This window comes from Micromonas pusilla, assembly GCF_000151265.4.
Source record: "Micromonas pusilla CCMP1545 genomic scaffold MICPUCscaffold_3, whole genome shotgun sequence".
In the NCBI taxonomy this organism is placed as follows: Eukaryota; Viridiplantae; Chlorophyta; class Mamiellophyceae; order Mamiellales; family Mamiellaceae; genus Micromonas; species Micromonas pusilla.
This window is the reverse complement of record NW_003315884.1, coordinates 1,822,106-1,835,775: the sequence shown is the minus strand read 5'-3', so window position 1 is coordinate 1,835,775 and position 13,670 is coordinate 1,822,106. Positions and strand designations below refer to the sequence as shown.

Below are 13,670 nucleotides of genomic sequence, written 5' to 3'. Positions count from 1 at the left end.
GCACGCGGAGGATCCGCCCCAGTCTCGGGTCCGCGGGGCAGTCGTACGCGTCGCGCGGGCGCTTGCCTCCTCCCCGGGTGGTCGCGTCGTGCGCGATGAGGGACGTCGGCATGGGTGATGATGGCGCGCGCGCGTCGATTGGAGTGCCCCGTCTCTCCGCGGGGGGTCGTCGTTCGCATCGTTGAGGCGACAATGGGAGACGAAGAGACGGCGGCCCCTGACGGACGGGAAACGCCGCGCGCGCCGCGCCAATAGCGCCCCCTGCAAGATCCGAAATCCGCCCCTACTAGGGGGCCCACTTCGTCGGGCCCCTCGCGTGAAGCGCAGTCGCACAGTCGAACGCGAACATGGGGGTCGCCGTCCCCGAACTCAAGCAGTGGGTCCCCGCTGGGGGCGCCCCCCCCCCCCCGCGCGCGCGCGCGTTCGCGCCTCCGATCTCGCCCGCGATCGTTCGTCGCGTCGTCGCGTCGTTCGATTTCATGTCGTTTAGGGTTCAAAACTCGCTCGCCGCCCGCCCACCGACGCGCCCGCTGATCCCTCCCTCGATCCCTCAGGTACATGGACAAGAAGCTTCGGCTGAAGCTCAACGGCAACCGCGGCGTCGTCGGCGTCCTCCGCGGGTTCGACCAGTTCTTGAACCTCGTCCTGGACGAGTGCGTGGACGACAGCACCTCGGACAAGGAGCCGCTCGGGATGGTCGTCGTCAGAGGGAACTCGATCAGCGCCCTGGAGGCGCTCGAGCACATCCCCGCGGCCGTGAGGAAGACGCAGTGAGCGGCGAGCGGCGCGTCGGGTAACGGGGGAGGGGACGTCATAGCGGGACTGGAGAGATCTTAGCGGAGGACGGGGGGACGATCGATCGCTTGCGATGCTCAGATCGATAATTATTTAGCGCTACAAAACACATCGAATCGAATCGTTGGAGACCCGCCGCGACGGCGGGCGTCCGACGCGACGATCGATCGATCACTTCTTCCCCTTCTTCCCCTTCTTCTCCGGCGGCGGCGGCGTCTTCGGCGTCGTCGCCTCCGCGCCGTACTTCTCCCTCACCGAGCTGTGATTCAGCCGCCCGTTCACGCGGAGCGTGCTCGGGTCCACCGGCGGCGGCGCCGGCGCCGGCGGCTCTCGGGCCCGACGCGTCGCCGCCGCCGCCGTCGACCCGTCCTCGCTGATCGCCGCCATGCCCCCGACCCCGCGCGCGCCCAACAGGTGCGGCTCCCTGACGCTCTTCCACGCCTCCACGAACCCGGCGGCGCGCTCGGCAGCCTCGAGCTCCCTCGCGAGCTTCGCCTCTTTCTTCGCCTTGTACTTCTCCTTGCCGTACCACAGCTTCTTGCACCCCTTCTTGACGCTCCGCGCCGCCCACTTGGTCTTCTGCGCGGGCTTGTTGATCGCGGTGAACGCGGCGCTTCGCACGCCCGCGGCCGCGCTCTTGACGTACTTCGTGGGGATGGGCATCGCGCTCATCGCGGACGTCATGTTCCGACGCATCGTGCTGCTCATGGAGGAGACCTTGCCGCCCTTGGATCCCGCGGCGCCCGCGGCGACGCCGCCCGCGCCCGCGGACAACGCGAACTGCGTCCCCACCCCCGGCTGCGACGCCGCGTCGTCGCCGCCTTTCTTTCGAACCATCTTCGGGACCACCTCGCTCGTCGCGGTCGCGCGCACGCGCATGTGTAACACCCCGACGACGGTCCCTTTCTTCGCGTGTATGATGGGCAGCTGCAGCGTGTGCAGAAAGCCGTCGGCGTAATCGAGAATGTCGCGAATCGCCGCCGCGCCGATCGTCGTCTTCCCGCCCACGACGCCGCCGTCGTCGCTCCAGACTTTAAAGTTCACCACCGTGTCCACGGTCTTGTCGTACGCGTCGAGGCGCACGAACTCCTCCCACACGGGGCGGCAGACCCACTTCGTGACCACCTTGGGTTGCGGCTCGCGCCCGCCGCGATGGAAGCCGCCGCCGCCGCCGCCGCCGTCGTCGCTGCCGTCGTCGCTTCTGTCGTCCTGCGAAGACCCGCCGTCGCTGTGGTTGCGCGAATGTCGCGACCGACCGAACGACCCGGACCGACCAAACTTCCCGCCGCGTCTCGAGAGGCTCTTCTGCAGCGCCGCGGGGGGTTCGTCCTCGAGAGCCGAGGAAGGGTCCTCCTCTCCGGGTCTTAGGGTCGTACCACACGTACGAGCGAACGTCGGGGTGGAGTTGAAAGGCGTCAGAAGCGGAGTTGAAAGGCGTCAGGTGGAGTTGAAAGGCGTCGAGGTGTGTCGGGATCGAAACCGAGGGACCCTAGGCGGAGAGAAACGCGGGAGGAAAAGTCCTTAAGGATCGGCGTGCACCACGCGAACGCGGTCGTATGGGGACCAGTGCGAGGAACCAATACGCGCCTCAACGTCACGAGCGTCTCCACCGGCGCCGCCTTGGCGCCGTCCGTCGTGAACTTCTTCGGGCCGCGTTTCAGCTTCACGTAGTAGTCCTTCCGCTTCGTGCCCTTCAGCGTCTCGATCTCCGCGAGGTGGATGGAGATGGCGAGCGTGAGCGTTGGGTTCTTCGTCCCGGACATCAGCCGGCTCTTGTCCTCCTTGCTCTTTCCCTGTCGCATCGCCGCGGCTTCGTCGATGACGTCTTGCTCCAAACCCGGCACCGCGAGTTCCTGCGCGACGGTCGATATCCCCATCTTACACGCGACGCACGGGCCGCGGCACACGATGCAAATCTTCGGCAGGTCGCGGTTCCACCACCAGCGCTCCACGTTCCACAGCACGATGTTCGGTTCCACGAGGACGTTCGTGAACATCTTGTTCAGCGCGTTTTCCACCGTGCGGTCCAAGCCCGGGAGGTCGCGGATGTCGATCATCGACGACGTCATCGGCTTGATCGACACCGAGTGCTCGGGCATGTCCACGAACGACACCCTCAGCGCTTTCAAGTACGGCCCGCCCTTGCGCTTCGTCCAAAACAGCCCCAACCGCAGTTTCCCCGCGACTCTCAAGTTGCTGACGAAGACCCTCAGAGGCACGGGCACGGAGAACCGGCTGCCGCCCACCTTGGCGCTCAGGATGACGCTGATGAGGGTCGTTCCGTGCGCGCGAGCGATGACATCGGGGTGGAGTTCAAAGGCGTCAGAAGCGGAGTTGAAAGGCGGCGAGGCGTGTGTGTCGGGATTGTGAGCGAGGGACCCTGGGCGGAGAGATGCGCCGGGAGAGAAAGTCCTTAAGAAACGGCGTTCACCACGCCGACGCGGTCGTATGGGGACCGGTGTGAGATAGAACGCGCCTCATCTCCTCGGTCTGCCACACGATGTCCCACTCCAAGATGGTCTCCCCGTCCGGCCCGGGGAACAGCCGCGACGTCTTCACCGTGGGCGCGTTCGACCCGAGCTTAAACTCCGTGATCTTCAAACTCTCCAAGTACGACGGCTTCACGCGCTCGAGGACGTCCGTGAGGATGTTCGTGAGCAGCCGGTTCAGCCACATCTCGAGCCAGCCGTCCCAGAAGGACTGCAGGACGCAACTCCACCAGTCCGCGCTCTCGCTGCCGTCCGGATACACCTTCACGTTGCCGCGCTTCCCTTGAAACTTCTTGAGCTCCTCCGCGCGGACGCGGCGCTCCAAGTCCCTCCGTTGCTTCCAGTCCACGTCCGCGACGTGCGACGCGCCCCAGAACACCGCGACCGCGGCGAGCGTCGTCGCGTGGAAGACGCAGAGGAGAAGAAACGGAAGCAGCGCCGCGAACAGCACGTGCGGTCCGAGACGCGTGTGAAGGTACCCGTGAATCGGTCGCGCGATCGCGGCGAACTTGGCCCTCGTGGATAACACGCGGCGGTTGATCCCGCCGCCGACGGCGTTCGTGAACTTCCTCAGTATCCGTCCCTCGGGCACCGCCTTGAGGCTCGAGACGTTCCCGCGTCGCTCGTCCACGGTGGGGCATCGTCTCAGTTTAAATTTCGATTCGCCGCCGGCGCCGCCCGCCGCCGCCGGCGACGAAGACGAAGACCCGCTGGTCGGGTCGCTCGCGGTCCGCCTGACGTCGCCGACGTCGATCTTCCCCGAGCCGTCGCGGCTGAGCTCGCCGTGCCGCGGCGACGACGACGCGGAGTTCCCCGCGCCCGGGGACGACGCGTTGGAATCCCTCTTCGAGCTGAGATCGCCGATCGTGTCCAGGTCGGCGCCGAGCACGGCGGCGACGATCTGCGCCTTCTTCTTGCACACGAGGCGCATCACGCCGCTGCTCGACTTGAACGTCGGGGAGTAGAACAGCGCCTCCGTGGCGCCGTAGGACACGGGCAAGAAGATGCCTCTGGACATGAGCTCGTTGCCGATGAAGAGCGCGTCGCACTGATCTCGAACCTCCGGCTGCGTCATGCTCCACTCGATGAAATCGGCGCCCGTGAACGTCTTGCTGTGCAGCGTCTTGATCGTCTTGTACGGCCGCATCTCGAGCTCGATGACGACTCTGGACGCGAAGGATATGAGCGTCTCGTTGTCCAGCTTCATCGGCTCCGCGAGTCGCGATTGGTACTCTTGGAGCGCTTCGAGTCGCATCTGTTCCGCGTACGAGATCGCGGGCTGGGAGAAGGATTTGGACGCGCCGCGGCGCGACTGCGTCTTCCGGAGCCACTTCCGCGCGGCGTGATCGCTCGGGGACTTGGGCCCGGGGGAACCCATCGCGTCGTGCGACGCGTCGGACGCGAACGACGGCGGCCCGGACGCGAATTCGTCAGCCCCGTTATTTTGACGGTCCGCGCGCTCGCGCTCGCGCGCGAGCTGCTTCTCCGTCTTGGCGTCCTCGTCGTCGATGTATTCCGTGTCCAGGTCGCCGTCCTCGTCCAGGAGCGCGTGCCCGTGATGCTTGCCCTGCATCCACTTGATCCCGAGCACCATCGCGGCGGCGGGGGGGTGGGATCGGTCCGGCGCCCGCGCGCCCCGCGATTGGCGGGGGTATCCGAACCAGCCTGGCGTCAACGCGAAATTGTCGAACGCGTCGGTCGGAGCGCGAGCCGCTCGCTAAATTTGACTTCGCGCCAAACGTCGTCGACGCTTTCCCGGCGGATCGGGGCGCGCGCGACGTCGCACGGTCCTCATCATCGAATCGCTCTTTACGCGTCAGCAGAGCTATCGACGCTACGGCTAGCGCTCACTACTAGTCAGTTAAATATCCCTCCCGTCCCGCCCGACTACCCGCCCCAGGACTCGCGCATCGCGAACAACGTCGCGACGTCTCTGGGATCCAACCCGGTCTCCTCGTCCATCTCGCCTCCTTCCTCGCGTTCTTCCTCTCCCTCTTCATCCACTTCTTCTTCCTCCTCCTCCTCCTCTCTCCCTCTCTCTTCGCGCGGAGTAACCCCCTCGCTCGCCGCGGCCGTGGGCGGAAAGAACCGCACGCCGCGCGCGGATTCAAACGCCGTGATCCCCGCCGCGATGTTCCCGTCGTGCGTCGCCGCGCACGCGCCCGCCGCGACGCGGACGTCTCGGAATTCGAACCGTCCCCGGACGTCGACCGTCGCGCCCGCGCCCGCGCCCGCGCCCGCGCCGCCGCCCGTCGTCGCCGTCGCCGTCGCCGTCGCGCGGCGATCGCGAGGGGGGGAAGACCGCGGCACGCGGACGACGTGCGGCAGCGGCGGGTTCGCGCGTCGCGCGCGGCGCGGCGGCGACGGCGGCGGCGCCCAGACGGCGTCGTCCGCGAAGACGTCGTCGTCGTCGTCTCGCGAACGATGCAAATCTCCTCGCAGACCGCCGACCCATCGCTCGTCCGCGCGCGCGGCGTCTCGCGCGTCGGCGATCTCCGCCGCGCGCGCGCGCCACGCGGACAGCGGCCGCCCGCGCAGCGACGTGATGTCCTCTGGCGTCATCGTCTCCGCGGCTTCCGCGAAAGCCGCGCGCGTCCTATACGAGCGAACGTCGGGGTGGAGTTCATAGGCGTCAGGTGGAGTTGAAAGGCGCCGAGGGCGTGGATTGAAAGCGAGGGGTGGGCGGAGAGATGCGCCGGGCAAAGTCCTTAAGGATCGGCGTTCACCACGCGAACGCGGTCGTATGGGGACCAGTGTATAGAACGCACCGCGCCGCGTCTCGCGCCGCGCGTCTCCACGCCGCCGCGACGCGTCGCGAGAAATTTCGCTCGCGCGTCGGCCGCAAGACGATATCCCGCAGCGCGTCGCGCGTCGTCTTGAACCGCTTCCGCCGCGCGTCCGCGTGCTCCGGCGGCAGCGGCGTCGGCGCGCCGCGCGTCAGCGCCGCGCACCCGGGACCCAGACACCAGGCCCGCCAAGCGGCCCACATGCGGCGGCGGCCGGCGATCAGAACGTTCATCTCGCGCGTCAGCCGTCGACGCGCGCGCGCGAGGACGACGATCCGCCAGCCGTGCAGCGCGGGCGCGGCCGCGCGCGTCAACGCGCGGCGGCGCATGCGAGCGACCGCGGCGGTCGTCGCCGCGCGCGCGCGCCAGTCGAGCCACAGCCGCGAGAAACGCGCGCGAGCCGCCTCCTCTCGCACGGCGGCGGCGGTTTTCGCCTCGACGCGCCACGAAGCGAACGCGTCGGCGAACGTCGCGTACGCGCGCTCTCGCGCTCTCGCCGCGCGAAGCGCCGCGCGCCACGCGAGCAGATGCCGGCGCGAGACGCTCAGGCGTCGGTACGTCTCCGCGCGGACGAGCGCGACTTTTTTGGCGTGCGCGCGGCGTCGTCTCGCCGCGGCGGCGCGCCAGACGGCGAGGCCTTCTCGCGCGACGGAAATCGTTCGGACGTCCTCGGGGCTCAGGTGCACGCCGTGGACGCGCACGTGCGCGCGCCAGGCTTTCTCGCAGATGGTGAAAACGCGCCGTAAGAGTGCGTTTCTCTTCGCCGTGGCGTGCCAGAACCGGAGATCGCGCGTCAGCGCGCGGCGGCGCGCGTGTCGCGCCGCCGCGGCGTGCAGCGCGGTTTTCATTTTTCGTCGCGCGACGTTGGCGCGAAGCGCGAGAAGAACGCCCTCGGCGCGTCGTTCTTCGTTCCACTCCGCCGCCTCCGCGTCGTCGATCGCGTCCGCGACCGCGTCGTCCTCGTCGCTGTCGTCGTCGAACCCGCGCGGGAAGTCCGCGGAGATCCTCGTCGTGAACGCCCCGCGCGCGAACGTCACGCTCCGACCGACCTTCCGCCGTTTCGGTCTCGAGAGGTCGAGCGACGACCACATCTCCGGCTTCCTCCTCGCCGGCGCGCCATCCGCGGCGTCCAGGGACGCCCTCGCGGACGCGACTGTCGCGCTCGAGGACGGCCGCCAGGCTGGCGCCGGAGGGAACGACCGTCGCGTCGCGTTCGCGTTCGCGTTCGCGTCGCCGCCCGAGGACTTTATCGACGCGATTTCGTCGCGTGATTTCCGCGCCGCGTCGTCGCGCGCGGCGACGCGTAAGAACGTCGGCACCGACGCTCTCGTCTTCTCCGCGTCCGAATGTTCCGCCGCGAACGACCGCCGCGTCGCGACGCGCTCGGCCGCGGCGGCGATCGCGGCGGCGACTTTCAACTCCTGGAGCTTCGACGGCGAGGACGTCGAAGGCGAAGGCGAATTCGGGGGCTCGGACTCGGGACGCGTCGAGAGATCGCGCGCTCGCGACGCGCGAACGCGCGCGCCCGCGCGTCTCGCCGCGCGTCGGTGCGCCGCCTCCGCGGCTTCCGCTTCCGCGAGACGCGCGGCATCTTCCGCGGCGGCGAACGCCGACTCGCGCGCGAGCGATGACGTCACGGTGGAAGACGAACCGTCGCCGGCGGCGGAGGCTTTTCGCTTCCCGCCGACGGCGCGGCGCGCCTCGACTCTTCGTTCGATCTCCGCGGATCGCCGGGGGTCGAGCTCCGCGCTCGCGAACGGATTAAACGGCGCTCTCGCGACCGTCACGATAGCGTTCATCGCGCCCGACGACGACGACGGCGGCGGCGGCACCGGCGGTTTCGGCCTCGTCGTCGCTCGCGTCCGCTCGCGCGCGGCGTACGTCTCGCGCGTCTCGATCCGTCGCCTCGTCGCCGCGGCGCGCGCCTCCTCTCGCGCGACGTCGTCCGCCGCCCGCGACCGAGACGGCGGCGGCGGCGCCGCGGCCTCCTCGACCGGCGCCAGCGCGACCGTCGCCGCCGCCGCGCGCGCCGCGCGCTTCGCCGCGAGACATCTGCGCGCGGCGTCGCGCGGCGCGCGAGACGGCAGCGACGGCCCGCGCGTCCCCGTCGTCATCGTCACCACGCCGATGTCCGCCGTCAACGCCGCCGGCGCCGCCGGCGCCGCCGCCGCCGCGGACGCGGACGCGGACGCGAGCGCCGCGTTCGCGACGTCCCGCTCAGCCTTCTTCGCCGCCTCCGCGGCGGCGATCTCCGCCTTGATCAACGCCGCCTCCGCGGCGGACGCGCGAGCTTCCGCGTCCCTCAGCTTTACGGCGTGCGTCGACGCCTCCTCGTCGCTCTCGCGCGCGCGGCGCTCGAGCTCGCGAATTTTAATCTCCGCGCCGTTCGCGACGCGCCGTCGCTCCACGTCCGCGGTCGCCGCGTCCCTCGCCGCGCGCGTCCGCGCCGCCTCCGCCGCCTCCGCGGCGTCTCGAAGCCTCCGCGCGTTCGCCACCGCGACCGCGACCGCGCCGTCGATCGCGTCGATCGCCTCGCGAGCCTTGGCCGCCGCCGTCTCGATCATCGCGCGTTCCTCCTCGCGGACGGCGTCGAGCCGCGTCGCCTCCCGGTCGTGCGCCTCCGCCGCGCGTAGCGCCTCCTCCGCGCGCGAATTCGCCTCCGCGGCGCGCGTCGCCTCCTCGGCGATCGCCATCTCGCGCGCATTCTCCGCGTCCTCCGCGGCGCGCGCGGCGTCCGCGGCCATCTCCCACGCGGCGGCGGCGTCCGCGACGACGCGTTCAATCTCCGCGCGGTTCGCGGCGTTTTCCCTCTCGAGTCGCGCGCGCTCTCGCTCCGCGTGCGCCGCCGCGAGCGCGAGTTCGTTCGCGCGGCGCTCGTGGCGCGCGTCCGAGGCTTTCGCGGCGGTCTTCGCGTCGAACCACTCCTTCGCGAGGAAGTCCGCCTCGCGGCGCCACGACGCGGCGTCTTCCGCGGCGGCTTTCGCGGCGGATCGCGCCTCCTCCGTCGCCGCTGAGGACGCCGCCGCCGCCGCGGCGACCGCCGCGCGCGACGCCGCTTCCTCCGCGGCTCTCTCCGCGGCGTCCTTCTCCGCTTCGCTCGCTTCTAACGCGTGGGCCTCGCGCGCGCGCGCTTCCGCCTCGGCCGCGGCGGTACAGGCAGCCTCGTCCGCCGCGAAAGCCGCCGCCGCCGCCGCGCCGGCGTCGATTCTCTTTTGCACCTCCTTCTCCTTCGCCGCCGCGTCGCGCTTCAGACGCTTCACCTTCTCTTCCATCGCCAACACCTTCGCGCGGTCCTTCGCGCCGAGGTCCGCCGCCTCCGCGCGCGCGGCGGTCTCCCGCGACGCGGCGTCCTTCGCGCGCTCGCGCTCCCTCGACGCCGCCGCGCGCGCGAGCCTCGCGCGTTCGCGCCACTCGTCCACCTCCGCGCTCGCGCGCTCGTCCCGTCGTCGGTCGGGGGCGATCCCGCCGCCGCCGCCGCCGCCGCGTTCGGGCGTCAGCGCGCGCTGGTGCTTCGCGACCTCGCGACTCGCCGCCGCCTGCGCCTCGGACGCCTCGAGCGCGGCGCGCTCCGCGTCGCGCTCCGCGGCGAGCGCGGCGTCCTTCGCCGCCGCCGCCGCGCGCTCCGCCGCATCCGCGCGCGCCTCGGCGTCGCGCGCGTTTTTCCGCACCTCCTCCGTCTCCCTCTCCGCGTCCGCCGCGCGGCGCATCGCGCGCGTCTTCGCGCGCGCCGCCGTCGTCGACTCCCTTCGCGCGTCGTTTAAAGCCTCGCGAGAGGCGTCGATCTGCGCTCTCGCGGCCGCCTTCGCGGCGGCGATCGTGGCGCGCTTATCCGTCTCGGCGCGACGCTTCGCGTCCGACGACTTCTTTTCCGCGTCGCGTCGCGCCTCGGCGACGGTCGCCCTCGCGTCGCTCTCCGCCGCGCGCAACGCCTCGCGCGCGTCGTCGCGCTCGCGCGTGATCTCCGCCCTGCGCTTCGCGTCGAGGAGGGCGTCGTCGTCCTTCGCGCGCGCGAGCGCGGCCGCGGATTCCTTCTCGCGCGTCTCCAACGTCGCTCTCGCGACGCGCACGGCTTCGTTCGCGTCGGCGACGGCGGCGTCGATCGCCGCGGCGGCGGCCGCGCGCGCGAGGCGCACCGCGTTCTCCGCCTCGCGCGTCGCGTTCGCGACCGCGGCCGCGGCGCGCGCGTCCGCTTCTTTTTGCGCGTCCGCGGCTTTGCGTTCGCACTCAGCCTTCGTCTCGACGGCGGCGGCGGCGGCGGCGGCGGCGGCGGCGGCGAGCTTCTCCTGTTCCTTCGCGTCCCTCGCCGCGGCTTTCGAGGCGTTCACCCACGCGTTCGCCGCGTCCGCGGCGCGCGCAGCCTCCGCGTACGCCGCGCGCTCGCGTCGTTCCGTCTCCGCCGCGCGCGACGCTTCGGATTCCGCCTCGGAGACGTCCGCGGCGTGCATCGCTTTGACTTTCGCAATCGTCCGCCGCCGCCGCGCGTCGTTCGTCTCCTCCTCGACGCGCGCGAGTCGTTCCGCTTCCGTCTCCGCGGCGGATTGCCTCGCGCGCGCGTCCGCGGCGCGCGCTTCCGCTTCGGCGGCGGCGACGTCCGCGGCCGCTTTGGATTCGTATAACGCCTTCAGATCGGCGGTTTCTTTCGCGATCGCCGCGACCGCGTCGTCGTGCCGTTTCTTCGCGCGCTCGAATTCCTCCGCGAAACGCGGGTCCTCGGACGTGCGCTCGTACTCGCGCGTCGCGCGCGTCGCCTCCCGCGTCGCCACCTCCGCGCGGTCCGCGGCCGCGTTCGCCGCGTCGTCCGCCGCAGCCTTCGCGAAGATCGTCTCCGGCGTCGGCGTGCGCGGCGGCGAGGTCCCGACGCCGCCGATGGAAGCGGACGACGACGTTCGCATCGGCGGCGACGCGATCGCCGGCGCCGGCGCCGGCGACGCCGACGCCGAAGCGGCGGGCGCGGGGGGTTGCGGCGGCGGACTCGGGCAAAGCGCCGCCGCCGCCGTCGCCGCCGCCGCGGCGGCGGCGTCCGCCTCCGCTCGCGCCATCTCCGCCTGCGCGTTCGCCTCGTTCATCCGCGCTCGCGGGCGCTCGACGTCGAGCTCGTTCGCCGCCGCCGCCGCGGCTTCGGACGCGTCGCGAAGCCTTCGCTCGCGCGCCGCCGCATTCGCCGCGTCCGCGGTCGCGCGCTCCACCGCCTCTCGCGTCTCGCGCTCGACCCGGATCGCCTCGCGCGCGTCCGCGGTCGCCCTCGCCACGCGCTCTTCCGCGACGCGCTTCAGTCGAATAATCTCCACGGCCGCGAGCTGCTCTCGCTCCTCCTCCGCGACGTCCGCCTCGCGAGCCTCGCGCTCGGCTTCCGCGGCGCGCGCCGCCGCCGCCGCCGCCGCCGCGCTCGCCGCCGCCTCGGCCGCCGCCGCCGCGGTCTCCTCGCGCGCTCTCGACGCCGCCGCGGACGCGTCCTCCGCGGCTCTCACGCGCGCTTCCGCGATCGACTTGGCCTCCGCGAGCTGCACGGCAGCGAGCGCGGCGGCGGCGGCGTCCTCGACGGCGTGCAAGTCCTTCTCGCGCGCGTCGGCGAGCGCGGCGAGTTCCGCGCGCCGGGTCGTCTCCGCCTCGTGCGCTTCCACGAGCGCTCGCGCGGCGTCCACCTCTCGCCGGCGCTCGAGCTCGCGCTCGAGCGCGCGGCGCGCGTTCTCGCGCTCCGTCGCCGCCTTGGTCGCCGCGGCGTCCTCGACCGCGCGGAGGCGTTCGAGCTCGGCGCGTTCGCGTCTCAGGGTCGTTCCATACGAGCGAACGTCGGGGTGGAGTTGAAAGGCGTCAGGTGGCGTTGAAAGGCGTCGAGTTCGGGGGTTGAAAGCGATGGGTGGGCGGAGAGATGCGCCGGGCAAAGTCCTTAAGGATCGGCGTTCACCACGCGAACGCGGTCGTATGGGGACCAGTGTGTAGAACGCACCGCATGCGAGATTCGAAATCCGCCGCGGCTTTCGCCTCGTCCGCCGCCGCCGCGCGCGCGCGCTCGACCCTTCGCCGCGCTTCCGCGGCGGACGCCTCGCGCGCTTTCGCCGCGATCTCGGCTTTCGCTTCGAGGATCTTCTTCTCGCCCTCCAGCGCGGAGGCTTCAGCCTCCGCGGCGGTCAGCGCCGTCGCTTTCAACGCCGCCGCCGCCTCCGCCTCCGCGGCGAGCGCCGCCGCTTCCGTCTCCGCGGCGCGCGCGACGAACGTCTCCGCCGCCGCCGCCGCGCGCGTCACCCCCGCGACGAGCGCTTCCAGCTCCTTGATCGCGGCGTCCTCGGACGCGGTCGCGACGTCGCTCGCTTCGAGATGCGTCGCCGCGTCCTCGCGCGTCGTCGACGCGAGCGCGTCGGCGGCGGCGGCGACGAGCCGCGCGTCGCGCGTCGCGTCCTCGATCGCGCGCGCCCTCGCGGCGGCCTTCGTCGCGTCTTCCGCGGCGTCCGCGGCGGCGCACGACGCTCTGCGGGCCTCGTCGCGGTTGCCACCCGCGCCCGCGGCGAGCCGCGCGTCGGACGCGGCGTACGTCGCGCGGTCTCTCGCGACGGCGGCGAGCTCGCGCGCTTTCGACGCGCGTCGTTTCAAAACCTCCGCCGCCTTTTTCCACCGCGCGCCCGCGCGCGTCGCGTCGCGCGCGCGCGCCGCGGCGAGCGACGCCGCGTCCGCGCGGCTCGCGGCGGTAACAGACGCGCGGACGAGTTTCCTCGCGGCGTCCGCGGCTGCGGCGAGGCGATCGCGCGCGGTGTTGGCCGCTTTCGAGACGTCCGCGTGTTCCGCGCGCGTTTTTCGCGCCGCGCGCGTCGCCTCCTCCGCGCGCGTGCGTCGTCGCTCCGCGTGCCGCTTCGCGTCCAGCAACGCCTGCCGCGACTCCGCGACGTGGCGCGCGGTCGACTCCGCGCGCTCCGCGCGCAGCGCGGCGACGTCGCCGCCGGACATGAGCACCGCGTCGTTCTCCGCGCGCGTCGCGGCTTTCTCCGCGTCTTCGAATTCGCGTTTCGCCGCGATTGCCGCGTCGCGGAGGCTGTTCCCGCGCGTCGTCTCCTCCTCCGCGGCGGCGAACGCGCTCGCGTTCGCGGCGTTGACCGAGCTCTCTCTTCGATGGAGTTCATCGGACGCGACCGCGGCGGCGGCGTTCGCTTCGATGAGATCAAACTCCGCGCGCGCGCACTCAGCCTCGGCCTCCGTCGCGACCGCGAGCCGCCACGCCGGGTCGGAGGAGAGTTCGCCGCCGCGCATCGCGGCTTCGTGCGCGATTTCCACGTGCGCTCGCGCCGCCTCGGACGCGGCTTCTGCCCTCGAAACGCACCCGTCGCGTCGAGTTTTCGCCGCCGCCGCTTCAGCCTCGGCCGCGCGCGCGGTATCGCGCGCGATCGCGACGTAATCGAGCGCGTGCTGGTCGTTCGCAGCCATCTCCGCGTCTTCCGCGGCGGCGGCGAAAACTCGACGCGACGGGTGCGTTTCGAGGGCAGAAGCCGCGTCTGAGGCGGCGCGAGCGCACGTGGAAATCGCGCACGAAGCCGCGATGCGCGGCGGCGAACTCTCCTCCGACCCGGCGTGGCGGCTCGCGGTCGCGACGGAGGCCGAGGCTGAGTGCGCG

General features: G+C 71.8%; 4 protein-coding genes across 4 annotated transcripts in view; 1 reads left to right on the top strand and 3 right to left on the bottom strand.

Moving 5' to 3' along the window:
* Positions 1–540: 540 nt before the first annotated feature.
* Positions 541–774, top strand: MICPUCDRAFT_15448 (uncharacterized protein; the record flags this gene model as incomplete). Its single annotated transcript, XM_003057481.1, has 1 exon — positions 541–774. A coding segment is annotated over one exon (234 nt), but the record flags the coding sequence as incomplete, so codon positions are not given.
* Positions 775–966: 192 nt separating this feature from the next.
* Positions 967–3,042, bottom strand: MICPUCDRAFT_62690 (uncharacterized protein; the record flags this gene model as incomplete). Its single annotated transcript, XM_003057005.1, has 2 exons — positions 2,383–3,042; positions 967–2,158 (listed from the first exon to the last, which is right to left on the bottom strand). The coding sequence occupies exons 1-2, from the start codon at positions 2,892–2,894 to the stop codon at positions 967–969; spliced, it is 1,704 nt and encodes a 567-aa protein (XP_003057051.1). The 5' UTR covers positions 2,895–3,042.
* A 180-nt stretch (positions 3,043–3,222) lies between these two features.
* MICPUCDRAFT_62689 (uncharacterized protein) lies at positions 3,223–4,878 on the bottom strand (the record flags this gene model as incomplete). The annotated part of the gene is made up of 1 exon (XM_003057004.1): positions 3,223–4,878. The coding sequence occupies one exon, from the start codon at positions 4,876–4,878 to the stop codon at positions 3,223–3,225; it is 1,656 nt and encodes a 551-aa protein (XP_003057050.1).
* Positions 4,879–5,171: 293 nt separating this feature from the next.
* MICPUCDRAFT_39047 (uncharacterized protein) overlaps positions 5,172–13,670 on the bottom strand; it is a gene marked incomplete at both ends in the record, with an annotated part of 14,511 nt that continues 6,012 nt past the window's right edge. Inside the window, 3 exons of the mRNA XM_003057003.1 lie at positions 5,172–5,880; positions 6,053–11,833; positions 12,018–13,634. Of these exons, the coding sequence (XP_003057049.1) occupies positions 5,172–5,880; positions 6,053–11,833; positions 12,018–13,634 (8,107 nt within the window). The remainder of the gene's footprint in view (positions 5,881–6,052; positions 11,834–12,017; positions 13,635–13,670) is intronic.